This window comes from Danio aesculapii, chromosome 6 (genome assembly GCF_903798145.1).
Source record: "Danio aesculapii chromosome 6, fDanAes4.1, whole genome shotgun sequence".
Classification (NCBI taxonomy): domain Eukaryota; kingdom Metazoa; phylum Chordata; class Actinopteri; order Cypriniformes; family Danionidae; genus Danio; species Danio aesculapii.
The window spans coordinates 57,353,065-57,377,543 of record NC_079440.1 but is presented as its reverse complement, the minus strand read 5'-3'; the positions used below and the strand labels follow the sequence as shown (position 1 = coordinate 57,377,543).

The 24,479-nt window shown below is 35.2% G+C and overlaps 1 protein-coding gene across 1 annotated transcript in view; it reads right to left on the bottom strand.

Moving 5' to 3' along the window:
• nav1b (neuron navigator 1b) overlaps positions 1-23,533 on the bottom strand; it is a 161,314-nt gene extending 137,781 nt beyond the window's left edge. Inside the window, exons 1-4 of the mRNA XM_056460598.1 lie at positions 23,317-23,533; positions 13,875-14,124; positions 12,438-12,779; positions 7,572-7,660 (exon numbers count right to left, since the gene is read on the bottom strand). Coding sequence (XP_056316573.1) covers positions 7,572-7,660; positions 12,438-12,779; positions 13,875-14,098 — 655 coding nt within the window. The 5' untranslated portion in view covers positions 14,099-14,124; positions 23,317-23,533. The remainder of the gene's footprint in view (positions 1-7,571; positions 7,661-12,437; positions 12,780-13,874; positions 14,125-23,316) is intronic.
• Between the last annotated feature and the right edge of the window lie 946 nt (positions 23,534-24,479).

Genomic DNA, 24,479 nt, shown 5'->3' with positions numbered 1-24,479 from the left:
TAAACCGAATCCAGTACATGGCAGTGTGTATTTTCACACACATTTCTCCATCCCCATTGTTCCTCCCCTCCCCCCTCTCAGATATTAAGAATAAACTCAATTAAAATCACAGCTACACGTTTGCTCTGTGCCTTTAGGAGAAATGCATTTGGACCAATTTAGGATTTACAGCAATCTAAATCTATAGCCCAAATCTGTCTGTCCTTTCCATTACCTATGATAATAAATAACCTTTATTACAATATTAACTGGTAGATCCATTATACATAAATATTTCTGCACAAAATGGCAAAATAAAAGGAAAATACTCAAGATCATAAACGCTCTGCTCTCTTTCATTTCTATTTTTGCAATCCATTATGGAAAAAACATTATATTGCTTTTAGTACTATTATCCAATAATACAATATAATTGTAGATTTTTTCAGACAAGAAGAAGAATGCATTCAGTTATTCAACATAATAATAATAATAATAATAATTATTATTATTTGTAGTAGTAGTAGTAGTAGTAGTAGTAGTAGTAGTAGTATAAATATATTATAATTATAAATATATCAAATAAATGAATATATCAAATTAATATATAAAATGAACAAATATATTCTAAAATAATTAAATACTAAATACATATTACAAAATAAAAACAAATTAAAACCACAAATAAAATAAATTCAAATTTAAATAAATTAAAACCAATTAAGAATAAATAAATAAAAATTAATAAAAAAATTAAAATAATAAATAAAGTAAAATAAATGTAATTAAAAAATAAAAATGTATAAAAATAAATGTAAAAATAAACAAAAAAATTTAAATAAAGATAAAAATAGATAAAGATAAACAGATATAATAATAATAATAATAATAATAATAATAATAATAATATCAAATTTATAAATATATATTGTAAAACAATTAAATATTAAATACATATCAAAATAAATAAATAAAGATAAAAATAATAATAAAAAATAATTATAATAAAAAATTAAGATAAAAATAAATGTAAAAATAATAAATAAAAAGAAAATAAATATAATAAATAAATAAAAAATTTAATAATGAAATAAAAATGAAGATAAAAATAGATAAAGATAAAAAATAGATATAGATGGATTGATGGATATTTAAGAATTTTTGCAGCATATGAATAAATCATATACTGCAATAACAAATCAAAGTGCTCCAGATGTTTGAATTGCACCTCCCTCAGTCTACACCCCAGATGCGGTGTGTTGTTTTGAGATGCTCCCTGGCATCATCCTTCATCATATTCCATACACACCTCTCTCTGGAGTTTTCCGCAATGCTTCGCTGGAGAAGCGTCACCATAGCAACACTGCTGCCTACATCACAACAGGCATGAGAACGACTGAAGCTGCATCCGGATTGACAAGCTCCCTACAAAGTGTTCACTGCTCCCTATTCCCTGAGCAGGGAATATCCACTCAAGGTCACTTCACTCAACAAATAGCATTTCATTTGAACAGCCTGCAACTTTATAACTGAGAGAGGAAACTCCAGTCATGCATATTAGAGGAGTCTGAGCTTTGACTATGTGATTTACTTCATTTATCTATTATTCATCTTTAGATTGAGCATTTTTATTTATAATACATTTATATTGAGTAACAGTATTTTTATTATATTATATTTATTTTCATACAAACTATTCATGTAATATTAAATCATGATTATAAGCTGTAAGATGAGTGATAAATGTTTAAGAAAATCAAACAATGTGCTTATATTAAATGTTTAATTAAACTGTAAACATGCTAATCGGATTTTAATGTTGTGTGTGTGTGTGTGTGTGTGTGTGTGTGTGTGTGTGTGTGCGTGTGTGTGTGTGTGTGTGTGTGTTTGTCTAAATAAAGCCTGTAAAAGCCCTGCTATTGAAACATTTAATTTAATTTAGTCAATACTTTATTTTATGTTCATTCATTTATCCGTTTTCTTTTCGGCTTAGTCCCTTTATTAATCTGGGGTCGCCACAGCGGAATGAACCGCCAACTTATCCAGCATATGTTTTAAGCAGCGGATGCCTTTACAGCTGCAACCCATCTCTGCACTGCAAGCCCAAATGTTGTCTTTACTTAAACAATTAAGTAAAGTTGACTGAACATAACTTAAAATTTTGCATTTTGTTCCTATCACTTAAAAATATAAATTAATTTAACTTATGTACCATGAAAATGCATAAACTTCAGATTTCAAGTGTAGTGAGCTCAAAATCATCATTAATCCTTTGAAAAAAATAGGTAATTTTCACAAATGTAGTTTTGACTGTAAAATTCTAATTTGTGCAAGCTTTTAAGTGCAAGACCTTTTTTTAAATCAGAAAACAAATGGCTTCAGTATAATTATTCATTATAATGTGAATAAATGGTTACTTTTTAATTTTTTTATTTATTTAAACATTTTTTCATAGTATATTATTACACACACTGAAAACCCTAATAAGTTGACTGAACTAAATTAATTGAGTAAACTCGTTGCCTCAATTTAGTTGAGTAATGGAGTCTCCCAAAACTTGCATATTTAAGTTTATTTTACTTGCCGGTTTTGTAGACTATACTTAAATTGTCTACTTAAGTACTAAGTTTGGTGAACTGAACAATTTAAGTATAGTCTACAAAACTAGTAGTAATAAACTACAAGTAAAATAAACTTAAATATGCAAGTTTGGGAGACTCCATTACTCAATTAAATTGAGGCAATGAGTTTACTCAATTAATTTAGTTCAGTCAACTTATTAGGGTTTTCAGTGTGGGAAACATCCATCCACACTCATTCACACACACACTCGTACACTACAGACAATTTAGCCTACCCAATTCACCTGTACCGCATGGTTTTGGACTTGTGGGGGGAAACTGGAGCACCCGGAGGAAATCCACGTGAACACGGGGAGGACATGCAAACTCCACACAGAAATGCGAACCAGCGACCTTCTTGCTGTGAGACGACAGCACTACCTACTGCACCACCGAGTCGCCTTTATTTTTTGCTATTAAATTAAATTAAATTATTTGGGTTAAAGAATTGGGGTTAGTTAGCGTTGGCTATTCCTCAAAATATATCCATTCAATATGCGCTTTTAAAACTGTTTAGTTGACTATTATTTATCATTTATTTATTGCCACATCAGCAACTTATGGTTATTTCATGGCAAAATGTATATATACATAAAAATATTATATGATAAAAACAAAATCGTATTACAATCAAAAGTTACAGACAAATATATAGGATAGAAATAAAAAAAATTCCCTCAAAAATATATTCAAAGTTAAATATGATTTTTCAGTTCAATTTTTGATAAATAATTTAAGAGTCTTCCTGGTGGTACCTTTATTAAAACGTCTATCAAAGTACTCTCCTTATAAAAATTTTGTCCAATGGTATTCAAACTTCCACATTCCAGCAAAATATGTTTCATGGTAAGCACAGCTTGGCAGTAATTATATTTCGGTGGTGCTTCGTTATTCAGTGAATACAAAGGAGTCAACCTAGAATGTCCAATTCAACAGCTAGTATCGACAGTTTGCTCATGCCTGGTCTCAAAATTATAATTTGTGTCTTTCAAAGTGTCTTTCATTTATTTTCAGGTTCATTTCATGTAATTTATTATTTATGCAGTTGTCCCATTCCCTTTGCCGTGTTTCGTTTATATTATAGGTGGACATATCATTTTTTAATCTAGATTAATCTCACTATAATCTTGGCATTCAGAATATGTGTGCTACCCAAATAATGACTAAAAGTAAGTCTTTGAGAACGGGTTTCTCAAGCCAGGTGGCGCATTAGACCAGGGGCTCATCCCCTGTTTCCAAAATGCATCACAAACTGCTTGAGAAACTGTTCTACTATGATAATTGGTGATTAATAAATGTTCAATAAGATGTACTTGTGTTTACTAAATGTTTATTTAGTTAAACATGAATGTTGAACTGTAGGCCTACATAAGCTCCAAACAGCGATTTTTTTGATAACCTTAATCCAACTAAAGTCATAATTGAACTAAAAAATGGAATTAAGGCATGGAGTATGCATATATTAGTGGCATTACTAAAGTAAGCACCACAGTCAAACTATTACAGTCATGTAGGACTTTGCCATATTTTGCGACAAGATCCACACACACGGCTGTCAGTAAAGGACCGCAGACATGCACACACACACAGCAAAATGTTTATTCGACTGAGTCTACTATTTCGCTAAAGAATCAATAGTTTTAAACACGGTGCACTTTCAGATTTAACTCTCAGCTGGATGTTTTCGTTCACTTAGAGCTGTGTTACACACTGCATGGAAGGGCATTTTCAAAAACCCATAATAGGGGCTCTTTAAGTAATCGCTTTTTACAGTGTGGTCACAAATGAGCCCTCACTGTAAAAAATGCTCACACAATGAATTTGTGTCGGGACAACATGAAGGAATTTAATTTAATTTAATAACTTGCTTATTATTATTATTTTTTTTAATTTAAGTTGATTGAACATAAAACAATTAGGTTGTGCCCCCTGAAATCTGAAGAATTGTGTTGTTTCAGTTCATTTTAAGTAAGCAGTCTTGACAAGCAGCAAACATCATTCATTGAGTGCTGTTTGTTTTCCTGAAAGCAGCCCTAAATGAATCCCCCTTAACCAGCCTGATGCGAATGACCAGTTTGGTACAAGGACTTAATGAAAACCTCAGCCCTGTCCTGCATGCAGGGGGTCTGAACACTTGGCCAAACACATGGCAGTCCCGGGGCATCTGGGCTGATTCTGCTGTTACTGAAGGGGAAGAGAGAGCTGGAAGAATGAAGCCTTTTGTCTGGACTCATCATAAGTGTCCGAGTCGTTCTGTGGGGGATTTTTTTCCACTGAAAGACGAACATGTGACAGCTGTGGCAAAGGCTGTATCAATAAACAGCAGAATCAGCTAGATCTGGAAAACAAGTATGATGATTCCTTTTTACATGATAAGACGACTTACTGGAGCTTTCATTGACTTTTTTTACATAAACTCTCTCAAAAGTTCCGCTGGGTTAAAGTTGTCTTCGATAAAGTCAAATTGTTGTTTTACTGCAAAATACATGATACGTTAGAAGTCTAGAAGAATTCACACTCTAATTTATTATTCTTGGCAAGTCTAAGCAGAGTTTCAGACATATTTTAACTATTTTTGAAGCTGATTATGAGCATAGCAAATTGTAGAGTGACATAACAACATGTGAAAAGTTATGTATGCATTTTTATGTTTTACGTCCAAGACAAACAACTGAAATAATAAACATTTTATATAAAATATTTAAATATATATGTAGTGCTCAGCATAACCAAGTACACCCCATTTTGAAAATGAATATTTTTATCCATGTCTCACTGAATATAGGTCATGTATTTTGGTGCATTTAAACATATATAAATATATCACACATATATGCACGCACACGCACACGCACACGCACACGCACACGCACACACACACACACACACACACACACACACACACACACACGCACACACACACACACACACACGTCTGAATTATTATTCCCTCTGTTTATTTTTTTCCCACAATTTCTGTTTGGCGTAGTTAAGATTTTTCTTCAACACATTTCTAAACATAATAGTTTTAATAACTCATCTCTAATAACTGATTTATTTTATCTTTGCCATGATGACAGTAAATAATATTTGACTAGATATTTTACAAGACACTTCTATACAGCTTAAAGTGACATTTAAGTTAATTAGGTTAACTAGGCTGGGTAGGGAAATTAGGCAAGTTATTGTATAACGATGGTTTGTCCTGCAGAAAATCTGAAAAAAATATAGCTTAAAGGGGCTAATAATTTTGAATGGTTCATTAATGTGTATATACATATATATATATATATATATATATAAACTATAAAAATTTGATATTACAAAAAAATATGAAGGGAATTCTTTTCATTTTAAATATGAGAGATAAAAAAGAAACTTAAACTTTTTCTTTAAAAAATCAGATAGTCAAAATAATCATTTACAATGTTTAAAAATATATATAAATACAGATGTATTAAAAGTACATTTAAGAAAAAATTATTTATTTAATCTAAATTATATTGAATTAAAACAAATAAAAAGTAATACTTTGTATATTTAATTTAAAAAATAATTAAAGATTAAATAAAATATAAATAATAAAAAAGTATAAAAAATAATAAGAAATAAAAAAAATAATAATAACGAACAACTATATATATATATATATAAAATAAAAAATAAAAATAAATGTATATTTATTTTTTCTCACCATTCCTGACCCTCCAAAACTTTCAATAATACAAGTTTCTTTCTTCTGCTTCTCTCTCTCTCTCTCTCTCTCTCTCTCTCTCTCTCTCTCTCTCTCTCCCTCCAACACACACACACACACACACTTAAACAAAGGAGAAAAATTTTATATGAAGTCCCACCATTTCTCAAACGATTTTATTTTTTAGTTCAACAGAAAAAACTCAGGTTTGATGAATTGAGGGTATCTAAATGACTTTTTTCATTTGTGAGTGAACAACCTCTTTTAATATCAATCACAAATAAAACTATTGCTAAATTGAGGATCTCAAAACTCTCCCATGCTGTCAACAAGTAAAGCGGTTTCAACAAAGATATTTTCCTTCCTAAAAGATTTATTTCAGTGTACCATGCAATCAATCACTCTAACCCAACACTTATATGAGACACCGCATTCTGACACACTATGTGAGAGCTCGCAGATTTCATAAAGTACACTGAAAAAAATGATTAACTGGATTGACTAAATTGTAAGGTAAGTGCTTGCAAACAATTATAACGTCTGAATTTAAACAAACAGATTAAATGTAGTGATGTTCAACTCAGTTTCTTTAAATTCAGCCCATATACATTGCTTGCAACCACTTATCTTAATAAAGCGTAGTACATCCAATGAATGATTTTGTTCAGTGTATGAAGCGGAGTCTCCCGCCCTCTCTCCAGAGACTTCCGAAGGTTTCCCAAACATCTGGATCCCATCCGGAGCCTGTGGTTGTCCAGCGCTGCAGATGTTTGCAGACATGAGAAGATCCCATGGGCTGCTGCTGGCATCTGGAGCTGGTCATCTGCTGCCATTACACCACACCGAGCCATTACTCAGACGTGGAGAAACTGGTGTGTGTGTTTGTGTGGATGCTGGTGAATATGGATGTGCTTGTGTGTTTGTTCACATGCCATCAAGCTTGCGTTAAAATCACACTCGTCTGAAGAATTACTGAGTGACACGGAATATAAATCTTACACTCAAGAGTCATAAAAGTATTTGTCTCCTCTGCACATATGCGGTGTATTAATGTGAAACACGTGAGCGCAGTCAGTAAAGACTGATTATTCTTACATCTGAAGCTTTTTTTGGTCTTGTTTCTAGTCCAAATATCTAAAAATACTTAAATCAAGAAGCATTTTCTTGACAAGCAAAAGATATTGTCTTGCTTTAAGAAAAAACATGTCAAAATTAAAAATGTTTTTCATTAAAACCAGCAAAAGTAAGAGTAAAGTAAATGATCCCATGAGACTCACCCAGATTCTCCCAGCAAACCTCCATCCAGTCTGAAGAACTTCCACTCAGATCCTCCAGAGATGCTTCAACGTCCTCACGTACCTGCAGTCTGAGATCCAGACACAAACACAAGAGTTTATAAGCAAATGTTGATGTTTTATAGTATTTTAATCCCTACAGATCATATAAACTGCTTCTTATTGAAATTTGATGTTGTCTCAATTAATGAAGAGAGGGCGGGACATAGAATAGCTCCTCCCCTTAATAAAAACATTAAAAACAAAAAAAGCGGTTTTCATTCCAGCTTTGCCAGTGAGAGTGGTTGAGATCAAGTGCATCAAATGAAAAGCAAATTACTGAAAACTGTAATAAAATAATGTGAATGTGATTACTTTTTACTAGTCGTGTTCACGGTCGGATCACACTACTGTATTTGAGTCACAGATCGGACCATTATTCGGATCAGCATAAAAGGGAGGACACAAATGTCATTTTCTTTCCATTTATACAAAATATTACTGCAAAAATCATTGCAAACAGAACTTAAAACCTGTAATTTTAATAAAAATAAAAATCAAGAAAGAACCAGCTGAAAAAGAGGAAAATGTTCAACAGGAAAAATGATCTTTGCTGCCGTTTCTGATAATGCTAAATATAAAAATCTAACATCTTGTACAACATAACATATTCATCTTCAATTAATGATTCAACAATTCACACTAATCTCCATGTTTCATTATGGACGGATCATTTTTGAAAACATATTCAGTGACATCATTTTGATGGTTGTTTGTCGCCACCTGTTGGTTACACAATGTAATTACTACAACATTCACCAGCGTCAAGTTCCCTTAAACTGTGATTTTAATCTTTACCATTAACATCAATGTTTATATCTGAACTATAAACTGAATCTCTCTCGATCACACGCAGATTTGAATGCATCACTTTGAAGGATTAATAAACATATGCAAATCATTATAATTTATCCTTCTTGTTGCACAGGTTTGAATTGAAGATCACAATATTTTAATGTTTAATTGTGCAGCTTTACACTGAATGCATTGATTTGAATTTTGAATTGAATTGAATTTTATTTGACAGATTTTAGACAAGCTGTACAAGTATCTTACATTTTGAAATAAAAACTAGGATAAAAACACAATAAAGCTCTGGGCTTGTTTCCATCGTGGTCCTCGCTGTTAAATAAAACAAAGAATGGCTCCAAAATATCGATAATGCATAAAACAAACAGTGCATCATACATATAAAACAAGAACAAAATAATTCACAAATACATTCCTTCATTCATTTTTCTTTTCGGCTTAGTCCCTCTATCAATCAAGGATCGCCACAGCGGAACGAACCATCAACTTATCCAGCATATGTTTTACGCAGCCAATGGCCTTCCAGCTATAACCCTATTCACAATCAAGTAACATATCAAATAAAACATCCTCGTCTACCATACAAACTACTTATCCTCAAACAACCACCTTTTGATTACTTTTTTGAACTTCCTTAAATCTTTTATTTCCTTGATCGATTTTGGTCATTTGTTCCACATGATTGCACTTGTATCTAAAAACATACTTTTTCCCACTGGACTTCTAAATTTAAATAAACAAATATTAAAATCCCAACCGCTAGTACTGTATGAACGCTGTTGCCTCACCAATTGAAAATAGTTCACCAAATAACTAGGAACCACATTATTAAACATTTTACGTACCATAACCAGGTTAAAAAAAAAAACATACTCTCTTACTAACAGCTAACATACCTATTTCTTTAAAAGACTCTTTGTGCAAATGTGCTCTAGGATGATTTTTTAAAATTATTTGCACTAATTTATTTTGTGCCTTTTGCAATTTTTCCTTCATATTCTGTGAGCAGCTACTATACCAAAAAGAGGTATCATAATCAAAATGGGGTTGAATTAAAGCTCCTGCCAATAATTTTAAATAATGAACATCCAACAGATCAGCTTGCCTTGCTAAGAACCTAATTTTTCCACATATCTTCGTAAAAACCTCTTGCCATAGCATCACCTGATAATTTATTATCTATTAAACATCCCAAATAATTCACAACATTTTAAGACTCAATTTTCCAATCATTAATCCTAACTACAAAACTATCATCTTTCTTTAATTTCACTCCTGAAGCAAATAAAATAGCCTCTGTTTTCCCTATGTGCAAAGAAAGTTTATTGTCTAAGAACCAGTTATACACACTTTTTAACTGGGAACTCGTGATTTCTTCCAGGGCCCTTTTGTCTTGATGAGATACTAAAATTGCGACATCAGCTTTAATGTAGGCTAAACTGACAGTGAAAGAAAACACCTTAATTAATAACCCTACACTCTCAGAAATAAAGGTACATGAGCTGTCACTGGAGTGGTACTTTTTCAAAAGGTACGCAATTGTCCTTAAAGGGTTCATATTGGTACCTCAAAAGTATATATTAGAACCAAAATCTTTTTAAGAGGAACACTTTTGTACTTTTAGGTACTAGTTTGTACCTTTTAGCTACAAATTTGTACCTTTTGAAAAGGTACCACCCCAGAGACAGCTCACGTACCTTCATTTCTGAGTGTGTAAGAAAGCATTTAGGTCACACCACAACTTTTTCGGTCATCATTATATTTTACAGGGAAGCCAAAATGCGTTCATACACATGATTTGAATGACTTTGGAGGCGATCTCTCTGCAGTTGTTAGAAATGTTGGATCACCCTGCAAGTTAACCGGTCCAAGACCAGCGACGAGATTATCCCAAGGTTTCCATAATCCTGGACCAGGCCATATCCTGAGCAGCTGCAGTGGTGGTCATGGAGGAGTGGAGAGCATGAGACTGATTCCTTTGATGCTCCAGGGACAGACAAGTCTCGCTGATGTTCAGCTTCTCCAGCGCCTAGACTGCAGCTCTGCACAAGACGTTTGGCCATGGGAGAAATGGCTGTGCCCAACTGAGTCTGGTTTCTCTCGAAGTTTTTTAATTCTTCACTTTCGCCAATTGGTGAAGTTTTTTTCCTCGCCGCTGTCACCACTGGCTTGCATGGTTCAGGATCTGTAGAGCTGCGCATCGATGGATTTGCTCTTCAGTGTTTGGACTCTCAGTAGTGATTATTTAACTCAATTCACCTTTATTTGTATAGTGCTTTTACAATGTAGATTGTGTCAAAGCAGCTTCACATAGAAGATTTTAGTGAACTGAAATGGTGTAGTTCAGGTTTCAGTGTTTAAGTTCAGTTCAGTTTAGCTCAGTTCAGTGTGGTTTAATAATCACTGCTGAGATTTCAAATACTGAAGAGCAAATCCAACGATGCGCAGCTCTACAGATACCAAACCATGCAAGCTAGTGGCGAATGAGAAGGCTCGACCTCCTTTACTCGACTTTGCTATTCTAGGTACTACCAGAAGCCCTGAGTTTTGAGATCTTAAAGAGCGGGTTGGATTGTAACGAGACAGAAGGTTAGTTAGATAAACAGAAGCTAGATTATTTAAAGCTTTATAGGTAAGAAGTAATATTTTAAATTCAATACAAAACTTAACAGGCAGCCAGTGTAAGGAGGATAAAATTGTTGTGATATGATCATATTTTTTAGACCTGGTAAGAACTCTGGCAGCTGCATTTTTTACTAGTTGAAGTTTGTTAATAGAAGATGCTGGGCAGCCAGCCAACAGAGCATTACATAAACCACATTAAACTAAGCTAAACTGAACTTAAACTCTGATAACTAAACTGACACTGTTTCAATTCACTAAAATCTTCTATGTGAAGCTGCTTTGATACAATCTACATTGTAAAAGCGCTATACAAATAAAGGTGAATTGAATTGAAAAAGTTCAAAAAAGTAATTAATCCACGGGTTACGTGCGTTCCAAACTGTGGGTTGTTATCCATACGGCTCAAGCATCGACTGTGATCCATTAAACCCCTCATTTTTACATTGCTTGTATGAAGCCATGACAGATTATTACAGTATCAAATACTGTAAATGCATCATGAGATCATGATTCTTCATTTATATGAAGAAAAAAAAGAAAAAAAAAACAGCATGCACAATGAGGACTGTAAAAAATGCTGGGTTCCACACAATTGACTTGTGTTGGGGCAACAGGAAGGAATTAAGTTATATTTTTCGTTTTTACAAATTTAAGTGGATTAAACAAAACAATTGAGTTGTTCCCCAAAAAACTCAAGATTTGTGTTGTTTTAGCTCAGAATTATCTCACATTTAATTTTAAGTAACCCAGCCCAAGCGCTTCTGGTGAACTGTTGCGCAGTTACAAAATTCACTGCCTATAAAAAGTGAGCCTCAGACCAGACTAGAAGCACTGCATTAAAATGTATTGTGCTGCTCAGTTGTGGGGCTCAGGAGTTAGCACTGTCACCTCACAGCAAGAAGGTTGCTGGTTCGAGTTCCGGCTCGGTCAGTTGGCATTTGTGTGTGGAGTTTGTATGTTCTCCTCGTATCAGTGTGGGTTTCCTCCGGGTGCTTCAGTTTTCCCCCACAGTGCAAACACATGCGCTATAGGTGAATTGGATGAACTAAATTGGCAGTAGTGTATGAGTGAGTGTGTGTGTGTGTGTGTGTGTGTGTGTGTGTGTGTGTGTGTGTGTGTGTGTGTGTGTGTGTGTGTGTGAATGAGAGTGCATGGGTTGCGGCTGGAAGGGCATCCGCTGCGTAAAAACATATGCTAGAAATAATTGCCGGTTCATTCCGCTGTGGCGACCTCTGATAAATAAGGGACTAAGCCGAAGAAAAAATTAATGAATGAAATTTAAGTGGATTGAACATGATACAATTAAGTTGTCCAAACAAATTAAAAAATTGTGTCGTTTCAGCTTATTTTAAATAGGTAGTTAAAAAATCTGACCTGAATCTGAAAGGTGGCACTGCGGCCATCCGTGGAGACTCTCTGCTTGTGTTTCTGACCCGTGATTTAGTTTCTGCATCAGAAAAAGTCATAAGTTTGGTCCTCTTATGAACATCTCCCTGAACAGCAGATGATGTCTCCCACAGTACGTTCCCATTGCTCGACCGCCGCTGGCTCGATTCAGACTCATTATCCAGACTCCTGAAGTGCCCATGTCCAGACCTCCAGTTTTGGTTTGTGTGTTTCTCCATGTCTCTGAACCCATTCTGGGGCAGTGAGCCTCTGCGCAGGCCCTGTGGGCTCTTCTGTGGGATCATCTCTCTTTTGGGCACATTTGGATTGCTGTGGGTTGAAAGCAGAGCAAATGATTAACAGTTTACGGGGTATAAAATAAAACTTACACCTAAAAAACTTAAATTTCAAGGGACCTTTAAAGAAAATTTTGCAGTAAATGTGTATTTTAAAATAAATACAGGTCTCATTACATGCTTAACCAAATTTCAAAAACCTTCTCACCTCAATTTTTAATTTTATCCATTCGCCATCATTTAAATGCTATGGGTGTATAAAATGAGTAAAATTAACGGTTTTAAATGCTATATTGTATTTTGATGACCTGTTTGTGGGGTATAAAATAAAATAACAATTAAATTAAATATAATTGTAGGTTTTGTTTATCTTAAACATAAAACACACTGATTTGCATTTCAAAGATTGTGCCCTTACAAGACAGAAATAATAAATAAATAAATTTATTAAATAAAAGAAAAATATAAATAAAAAGAAAAATAATAAAACATTTAAAATTAAATTAAAATAAATTAAATTAAAAACAAACAAAAATTAAAAAAGTAAAAAATACAACTAAATAATATATACAGTAATTGTTTTGTTTATCTTAAGTAAATATAAAGAATACACCACCTTGCATTTAAAGGATAGTGCCCTTACACACAAATAATATTATAACAAATAAAATTAAATAATTAATTAAAATAAATAAAACAAACAAATAAATAAAGTACAACTAAATACAACTAAATAATATATAATTGTTGGTATAAATATAAAAAATAATACACTAACTAGCATTTCAAGGATTGTGCCTAAACACACAAGACAGTAATAATAAAATAAAATAAAAATAAAATAAAATAACTTTAAATTAAATTAAAAAACAAACAAAAAGGGAAAAAAATACAACTAAATAAAATAATTGTTGGTTTTGTATATCTTAAAAGCACATATAAAAATACAGAAACGTCAATTGTGTAAATAATAATAAAAAATACTAATACACTGACTTGCAATTTAATTACACAAGAGTAATAAAATAAAATAAGAATAGTGACAGACAGACAGGCAGGCAGGCAGACAGACAGACAGACAGATAGATCATTTGGACTGCTGTGTGTTGAACATGGGGCAAATAATAACCTGTGTGTGGCAGCGGTTGTAAACTGAGCTCTTGGACTCCTCAAATTCGTCCCTTTAAGAAACTCCTTGGAGACAGAAAGAGAAGAAACGGACGAGGTTGAGGAAGATCGTCCGCTTTTATTCTGCCTGGCTGGAGTCAGAAAAGCGGCGCTGAAGCTCCTGCTGTCTTGTTTGGAGAAACTCCGTGGCAGAGGAATACCAGAGGAGCTTTGAGACATGGTCATGGTCCAGAAGATCACCACTAGAAGATCTGTGAGATAACAAGATAGACTGTAAAATTATCCGTAAGTTAGCAGTTTTGGGTATTTTGTAATTCTTGTTTTTATTTTCCCCCATTTATTTCTGCTTTTGAATTGCATTGTGAGATCTTGATCTTTCTTCAAACAACTTTTAATTTTAAAAAGTTTTAAAAAAGTGACTTTTATGAACATCTTTAATCATGTTAAATAGTTTAAAGTGATATATTGTCTGGGTTGGTGTTGTATAATAGACTACAAAAACCTTCTAATAAGCTGCCAGTACATTTTCTGTTATTTTACACAAAAATATCCAGATTTTCACAACATGTTACTGTTATTTTTCACAGTAAATTGCATTAGTATCACTTTACAGGATTTAACTGTAAAAATTTACAGTAATGGTGTTGTATTCATAATTTTATTGTGAAATTAAGGCATGTAACATTATTACAGCAAATTACTGTTTATTACTAAAGGGCAATATCTTTTGCATGTTAGTTATAGGAATTCAAACTCTTATTTCCTTCAACATGGACATTAATACAAATTAACTTTTATGCCAGTATTAGCACTTGATATTCAGAAATAACATGGTGTTATTGCAGATCCAAAAACAATTTGGGTACATCTTCAAAAATAACTTGAAAGAAAATCATCCTGTACTGAAACGACATGTCATAGTAAATTTTCATTCTGGGTGTACGGCACCTTTATTTAGTTTTATAAGGTTAATATAGAAATATGAAATTATTCTTAATGAACATAACCCCGTGCTTAGCCAAAAACATAATAAACTGGAACAAAAGTAATTGATTCATAAAACCAAACACTGTTAAACACCCAAAATGATTTCAAGGTCAGGGTAAATGTCAGAATGACTAGCCGAAGAAAGCCTGTTTTACAGTAAAATATACAGTAGTTCATTCTACAAGATTTTTCACTGTAATCACAGTAAAGGACGTTACTAACAACTGTGAAGTTACACTATATGGCTGTAACTTCACAGTAATTTATTAATTCATTTTCTTGTAGACAGCACTACCTACTGCGCCACCGCGTCGACCCCAGTAATTTAATTTAAAACAATCACAGTAAATTACTGTGAACTACCTCACGGTAATTTGCTGTAAATTTACATATAGTATTATACTGTGAAATTAATGCAATTAGGCGACGCGGTGGCGCAGTAGGTAGTGCTGTCGCCTCACAGCAAGAAGGTCGCTGGCTCGAGCATCAGCTGGGTCAGTTGGCGTTTCTGTGTGGAGTTTGCATGTTCTCCCCACGTTTGCGTGGGTTTCCTCCGGGTGCTCCGGTTTCCCCAACAGGCAAAAGACATGTGGTACAAGTAAACTGGGTAGGCTAAATTGTCCGTAGTGTATGAGTGTGAGTGAGTGTGTATGGATGTTTCCCAGAGATGGGTTGCAGCTGGAAGAGCATCCGCTGCGTAAAACATGTGCTGGATAAATTGGCGGTTCATTCCGCTGTGGCGACCCCGGATTAATAAAGGGACTAAGCTGAAAAGAAAATGAATGAATGAATGATAATACAATTATTAGCCAGTGATTACTGTTAATTTAAGGTATTTTTTTACAGTGTCCGTATTTCTTTATATATTATTTCTTATACATTATATTATGTCAAACCACTAAAAATGTCAATAAAAGTCACTCTGTTAAACTGTAGAGTTAAATTTTCAACATCAAAATTCGACAGGGCAGACTTCAACATCCCACAACACAATTCACAACCATAAATAAACAGAAATCACTTGGGAAATATTCCAAAAAAATAAAAATAAAAGATTTCACAGAAGGGCCAATGAGCTGTACATGTGTGATCTCTGCAGTTTCTATGGCACAGGTTGAATCAGAACACTTAATTTGAGCAGGAGCGACACCAGCGAGACTCTACAGGCTCAATCCTGCTCCTATTATTGGGCATAAGGGCAGATTCGGTGCCAGTCACTGAAGGGCTTGAGAGAAGGCAGACAGGGCTGCAGCGCATGCTGGGAGTGCCAAGTGGTGCCAGTCTGTCAGTAGACCTCAGACCAAACCCCTTCAGAGAAGAACAGACGCTGCGGCCAAACCAGCAGCACTGGGTCACTGAGCACTAATTACCGGCAGATATGCAAATGAGATTGATGATTCAAAAAAGTATAATGGAAATGAATAATCAATACGTAAAATATATATACTCACAATCCTTGAAATGCAAGTCAGTTTATTGGTTTATGTATTTTTTTTTTATGTTTACGCAACCTATTTTATTTTAATTCATTTCTTTATTTTATTAAAATTGATACATTTAAATTTTTATTCTTTGTTATTTAATTTAAATATGTCAGTTTATTTTATATTTTATTTTATATTTTATTTTATTATTTTCATTTCTTTTATTTTTTCTTAAATTTTTTTTCTTTTATTTTATATTTTCTTTTTCTTTCTTTATTTTCTATTATTTTATATTTTCTTTTATTTTTGTATTTTCTTTTGTTATTTTCTTTTGTTATTTTCTTTTGTTATTTTATTTTCTCATTTTATTTTATATTGTTTTATTTTGTTTTATTTTATTTAGTCCCTTTATTTATCAGGGTTAGCCACAGCGGAATGAACCGCCAACTGATCAGGCATTTGTTTTAAACAATGGATGCCCTTCCAGCTGCAACCCAGTACTGAGAAACACCCATGCACTCGCACATTCACTACGGCCAATTTATCTTCATTACTTCATACTCCTCAATATTCAATTCACCTATAGCGCATGTCTTCGGACTGTGGGGGAAACCGGAGCACCAGGAGGAAACCCACACCAACACTGGGAGAACATGCAAACTCCACACCGAAACGCCAACTGACCCAGCTTGGACTCGAACAGTGCTAACCACTAAGCCACCATGCCACCCTTTAATAAAATACATTCATTCATTCAATTTCTTTTCGGCTTAGTCTCTTTATTAATCTGGGGTCGCCACAGTGGAATGAACCGCCAACTTATCCAGCATATGTTTTACGCAACGGATGCCCTTCCAGATGCAACCCATCTCTGGGAAACATCCTCACACACTCATACACTATGGACAATTTAGCCTACCCAATTCACCTCTAGTGCATGTCTTTGGATTGTGGGGGAAACCGAAGCATCCGGAGGAAACCCATGCGAACGCAAGGGAGAACATGCAAACTCCACACAGAAACGCCAACTGACCCAGCCGAGGCTCAAACCAGCGACCTTCTTGCTGTAAGGTGACAGCACTACCTAATGCGCCACTGTGTCGCCTAATAAAATAAAATTAATGAATAATTTAATAAATAATTAAATAATTATTGTTAATTTCCAGCTAGAGCTGTATCCCTTCTAGCAACAACCATGTCAGAATTTAATTGAAGATTATCGAAACAAACAATACATTTTCAGGGAATTAACTTGCATAGATTAATTATTCACCTTAAAAATAACCATGTGAGCTAGAAATATAAACACGGACACGCATTTATATTAAAGTTGACTTTAAGCTAACTTAACAGTTTCAAGATGCAATGGGTTTAATCACTTTTTTGGTCAACGTGTGACTTTTAAAGCAGCAGGTTTACTCACTTTAAGTAGTCAACTAATCACTTTTTACAGCATGAGAACATTTGATTCACCGTTTGACTTCTGCAGATTTGTGCACTAAATGTCTTATAGGTCACGAACTCTGACTCCAGATCAGTCTGGACTGATGAAAGAGGAACTGATAATGAAAGCCGGAGGGCTCTGCTGGCTTCACAGACAAGTCACGTCCATTACAGCTCATTATCTGCAGTGACAAGAGCCAAATCTGCAGAGATGAGCAAGACACCCCGGCGCCGCGTGTGCTGTGTGTTCAACATACATGAATATATCTGCAGCTCAAACTGACCTAAACTGATGAGAACATGTCAAAGGAATTATAGCTATCAGGTTGAAAGGGCTTACAAATGTACAAAAGCTGTTATTGGGGTGGTACCCTTTCTGAAATGTACCTTTAAGGTCAAACGGGGAACAAAAGCTACAGGATTTTGAAAAAAATACAGCTCCAGTGACAGGATTTATTTTTTTTGTTGTTGCTAAAATCATATCAAATGTTACTCTAGAAATCCCTGCTTTCCAGTGATTGTGTATGTTGGTTTCAACTAAACTATTAAATTGAATTAAAATTGAAAAGTAAACATTATGGGGCAACACGGTGGCTCAGTGGTTAGCATTGTCGCCTCACAGCAAGAAGGTCGCTAATTCGAGTCCCGGCTGGGTCAGTCGGCATTTCTGTGTGGAGTTTGCATGTTCTGCCTGTGTTGGTTTCCTCTGGGTGCTCCAGTTTCCCCCACAGTCCAAACACGTGCGCTATAGGTGAATTGAATAAAAGCTAAATTGCCCGTCATGTACGAGTGTGAATGAATGTATACCAGTACTGGGTTGCAGCTGGAAGGGCATCCGCCGTGTAAACCATATGCTGGGTAAATTGGTGGTTCATTCCGCTGTGGCGACTTCTGATGAATGAAATGAAAGTCAACATTATATCAATGCTTTATCCTTTCTGCATTTGTTTTAAATACAAATATTATCTAAGATGACTTTATTTATTAGATGCGATTCTGAAACATTTTGACTGTCCACACTGAGATTTGAGGACACCAAAAGCGATTTCCTTTTCATTTAATAAATAAAAGAAGAAAATTATAATTGTTTAATATCATCGCTGAACTTTTAATCACAATTTTGACAGACTGAAATTAAGTAATTAATAAACAAATAAATTAAATAAATGGGGCGTCACGGTGGCGCAGTGGGTAGCACAATCGCCACACAGCAAAAAGGTCTCTAGTTCGAGCTCCAGCTGGGTCAGTTGGAGTTTGCATGTTCTCTCCGTGTTGGCGTGGGTTTCCTCCGGGTGCTCCGGTTATTTATACCAGTTGTTCCAACATATTCCGCATTACCAAAGCAAATACCTAGATAGAATCGCGTTGATTTTAACAAATAAATACAGGCTAGATCTTTTTTTTTTAATAATCTTGAATTAACCTTTATTATAAGCCAGATTTAAAGTTCTTATACCGGTGTGCAGATATTTATGGCACATGTATAGCGGGTAAATTGCCAAAAACCAGTGATTAAACATTTTAAACCGTGTTTTTAGATATATTTTTTCTGTAATTGGGATAGAATTTGTTCAATATAAAAAAAAATATTAGGCTTTAGGCTATATACTGTACTCCCGTAACCGAGAACAAGTAGGCTATAACTGCAGACCGCTCATACTTGCATTCAATTATATTTTTCTACACCATACTCATGTGCAAGAGGTAACATTTTTGCTTTTAAACTTAATCTAAAAGCTATTGCCGGTCAAACACAGCACAGCCATTACAGCAAAATGGAAAGATTTAAATGGACGTATTGCGCATATAGAGATATCCACTCCCTGCATGTCATAGCCTACCCTAATAAACATGCAAATGTCTATTATTATTATTATTATTATTATTATTATTATTATAGGCACTTATGAAACGAAAGTTTTAAAGTAATTATTAGTAGGTGATTGATGAAGCGAGTTATTCCCTTCATGGCTGTGAAAACGTCCTGCAAGCATAAAGAGAATTGCGTCGGTTTTAACAAATATATAAATATATAAAAGCTAATTTATAATGAGTTTACATTCTATATATTTTTTATTAGGCGCGTTATTTTGTGTGTGCTGTATTTATGAGCCAGATGTGCAGCCAATAAACAATGCTTAAACATTAAAATGTGCTTTTAGAAACTGAAAATATCTTTATTTCATGTTGGCTATGATTAGGATGGGGATAGAAAAGCATAAAGAATATTAAAAACATTCAGTCGCGTAAACGGAAACAGGCCGGCTATAAGAGGATGCACATACGTGGACAGCACAGTTTAGCTCTTAAGTGGCTATTTAAAATACTTTGAATGTTTTATATTTTGTTACAGACATACGGTGTCATCCTGCAACTGTTTTGCAGCATATGAAATGTCCAAAATCCTGTTTTTAACTGTCCAAAATGGGAGAAAAATTTTTGTTTTTACTCTCTGATAGTCAAAGCATGTTCAAATGCATGTTATATATGCATTAAAAAATTCAAAAACAAAATATCATTTATAACAAAATCACATTCGCTTTTGTCTTGACTTGCTCACCCATGTCTTCTAGTCCTCTGCTGAGTGACAGGATTTATATATTTTTTAAAAATCAGATTCATTTACAAGATTTATCCCATTAAAAATGCAGCTGCCAGAGTTCTTACCAGGTCTAGAAAATTTGATCACATCACACCAATTTTATCCTTACACTTGCTGCCTGTTAAGTTTTGTATTGAATTTAAAATATTACTTCTTACCTATAAAGCTTTAAATAATCTAGTTCCTGTTTATCTAACCAATCTTCTGTCTCGCTACAATCCAACTCGCTCTTTAAGATCTCAAAACTCAGGGCTTCTGGTAGTACCTAGAACAGCAAAGTCGAGTAAAGGAGGTTGGGCCTTCTCATTTATGGCTCCTAAACTCTGGAATAGCCTTCCTGATAATGTCCGGGATTCAGACACACTCTCACAGTTCAAAACTTGATTAAAGACCTATCTGTTTAATAAAGCATACACTCAGTGCATCACTTAGTGGTATGATGCATGAATATGCTCCACACTTGTTTTTTGCATCTCGTTTATACACACTATGAACAGCAGCTGCGCTAATTATTCTCTTTATTCTCTATTTCCACCAGGGGATGCTTATACCGAGGCCCCAGAGACTATGAAGTGCCACTGAGGCAATCCACGACCTGTGAAGAGATGATCCCAAGGTTTCTGCAATCCCGGACCAGGCTTTATTCTGAGCAGCTGCTGTAGTGTCATGGAGGAGTAGAGAGCATGAGCCTGATTCCGGTGAGACTCCAGGGAGAAATGGTCATGCCCAACTGAGCCTGCTTTCTCTCTAGGTTTTTTCCTTCACTTTCGCCAATTGGTAAAGTTTTTCCCTTGCCACTGGCTTGTAGAGCTGTGCATCGATGGATTTGCTCTTCAGTGTTTGGACTCTCAGTAGTGATTATTAAACCACACTAAACTGAGCTGAACTTAAACAGTGAAAACTGGACTGACACCGTTTCAATTCACTATAATCTTCCATGTGACGCTGCTTTGACACAATCTACATTGTAAAAGTGCCATACAAATAAAGTAAATGAATTTTATTTAATTGAAACATTTAGTTTTAGTTAGCTTTTTTGTAGCTCAGCAATAAAACTAACAAATTAAAGCTGCAAGCAGCAATGAAAGGGACCTCGTACTAACAAAAATGTTGGGTCAGATTAGAAATGATGATTTCTTTGTTAAAGCATTCACCCCAACCCTCTCCATCATTCTCACTATCCTCTAAGTTGGGATGGTGGACCATATCAAAGATTACAACTGGCCAACTTTGGCTCGCAGGCCCTAATTTGGGCATCTTTGCCCTAGAGTGTGTGTGTGTGAAGTTTCAACTCAAAATACCACACAAATAATGTTTTATAACTCTCTGAAACTGCCCCTTTAGACTTTAATCCAAATTGTGGTCTTTTGATGACTGTCGCTTTAAATTCAAATGAGATTGTGCTCCCGGATTGTGCTTTTCAAAAGACGGTGAAGCTACAAATGCCTATGCATCAGCATAGCAGCAGTATCTCTGTGAAAAACTGAAAATGTCAAAAGAAGTGTCTCAGAAAAAGGCAGGCAATGGAGATCCTGGCATCCTAAAACTCCAAATTTATAGTCGCTGACGTTATCTTCAGCAGTTACCGTGTGAAAACTCTACTGGCGGACAGCTGCTTCTCACTCAGGGCTGTCATTGCTAACAAGGGAGAGATGGTCACTAATAGGTAGGTCTTTTGCCCTCTGATAACATGCACAAAGGGAGAAGGTCAATCAAAGTCTTTCTGTGTGATTTTATCACGTGTGATTATAAAAAATACAACTAATTCATTTTACTTAGAGATATTGTGTCAAAGGAAGAGATGGGGATGCTTGTTCATGCCTTCATCTCTTCATGATTGGATTATTGTAATGTTCTGTTCACTTCTCAGAACAAATCTTCTATGGATCGATTGCAAGTTGTGCAGAATGCATCGGCGAGGCTTTTAACCAGCTCACACATTACTCCTGTGCTTAAGGCACTTCACTGGCTTCCTATTAGAGTAAGTTTTAAGAGTCTGGTCATTACATATAGAGCTCTGCATGGTCAAGCACCCCTATATATTCAAGATATTTAACGTAGTCACTCATGTAGCCGGTCTCTGAGGTCTGGCAAAGACCTTTTAGTCATTCCCAGAGCTCGTCTAAAGACTAAAGGTGACCGTGCCTTCTGTGTGGTGGCCCCAAGACTCTGGAACTCTCTCCGTATAGCACTGAGAAATCTGGGATCAGTTGAATTTTATAAAAAGCATTTAAAAGACACATCTGTCCAGACAAGCTTTTAATTAGGAGTATTAGAGCTTCTGTACTTGGATTTTTAGCTTGTTTTAACATGTTTTATTTTATTGATATGTGTTCTTTTACCCGTTTTCTCTTACTGTAAAGCACTTTGTGACTCAATGTCTGGGAAAGGTGCTATATAAATAAACCTTTACTTGCTAACCCACTTATAAAATAGATTTTTGCATAATAAGCCCCCTTTAAATCACCTCTAAGGGACATACAAACTCAAAATAATAAAACATTAAATCAAACACGTCTATGGGAGATTAAAAAACAATCCTAAAATCAAGCATATTAAATCGTAAAGCTATAAGATAAATAAAAACTATGACAACATGCTCATTAGCAACAAATAAACCCAATGCATCATCACAAAAAACAAACATGCATTTCCAAACTAAAGTGACAAGAATGCAAATCCCATGACAATAAACAACGTACAATTTACAGTTTTGCACATGACAGCACATCTTCAATCTGAATCAATAGCAGCACAAAGAGGAGAGTCTACAGGAATCATGACACAGCAAGTGGACTAAAGAGAAGCGGCCCAGAATACAACTACTGAGCAGCTGCTGTTATTGAATTCTGTCTCTCTACCACACACATACAGATAGAGAGATAAACACATCCGTGATCTCTCCTAAAACACTCAACACATCACTAATAAATCCCCAAACCGTTCAGACTTTATGCAACATTTAAATATAGGCCATGAAATCTCACCTCGCGTTGCAGAGCGGCTGTTGCGGTCAATTCCTGCAGCATCCCTGCGCTGTTTAGAGAGATAACCTTTAATATCTGATGGAATCTCAAGGGAAGGCGGAGACTAAAGACATCTGGACACACAGGACAGCCAGACGGGACACTTTAAGAGCCAATGAGGAAGGCAAAACAGAGCAGGAGACTTCAGCTCTCCCTCCCCTCGCCAGCAGACACACTGACACACTCTCTCCTCCGATACACTCACATTTACTCATAAACATGCAGACGCCAGCGGCTCAGACTTATCTGTCATGACATCATGCCAAAAGCAGTCTTCAGAGGACGTGCCCTCTGATGGAATGCATGCGTTCAACTTTAGCCTTTTACCAGACTAGCATTAATTTGTTTTGGAGTGATGCAACCCAATCTCAGTGACTGCAAAAGCAAGCATACATGTCATTGCAACACCTTAGGCCACCTCAGGGGTCCATTCTTCGTACCTCACTTAAATTATCTAAGATGATTTGGCAGATCCTGGATCTTTTAAACATGATAACTGATCTCTGGCTAATTTGGTTTTTCAAACAAGTTTGCGAATCAGATTAAAATGTCTGAATGAACTGATCTGAGATCGCTGTGTGTGTTGTCCTTACTGAAAAAAACTGCTTAAACCAGCCTAGGCTGGTTGGCTGGTTTTAGCTGGTCAACCAGCCTGGTTTTAGAGGGGTTTCGGCCATTTCCAGGCTGGTTTCCAGCCATTTCCAGCCTTGTCTTAGCTGGTCAGGCTGGGAGATGACCAGCTAAAACCAGCTTGACCAGCCTAGCCAGGTTGGGAACCCAGCCAAAACCAGCTATATCCAGGTTAAACCAGGTTGGTCAAGCTGGTTTTAGCTGGATTTAGCTGGTCATTTTCCAGCCTGACCAGCTAAGACCTAGTCAACCAACTAAAACCAGCCAACCAGCAGGGGTGAAGGACCGATCTATCTATCCTTGAAATCATGATCAGCAATGCAACGATTGGCTGACGGCACAGCAGCGTAATGACGTCGTCTAATTAATATTCAATTATCCATGTGAGCAAAATTACATAAAATTCATAGTAAATGGTTTGTTAAATATGATACACAATAACTTTTAACCTTTGTTGTGGGCTGTAGGCGTTACACTTTCATGTATTTAGCAAT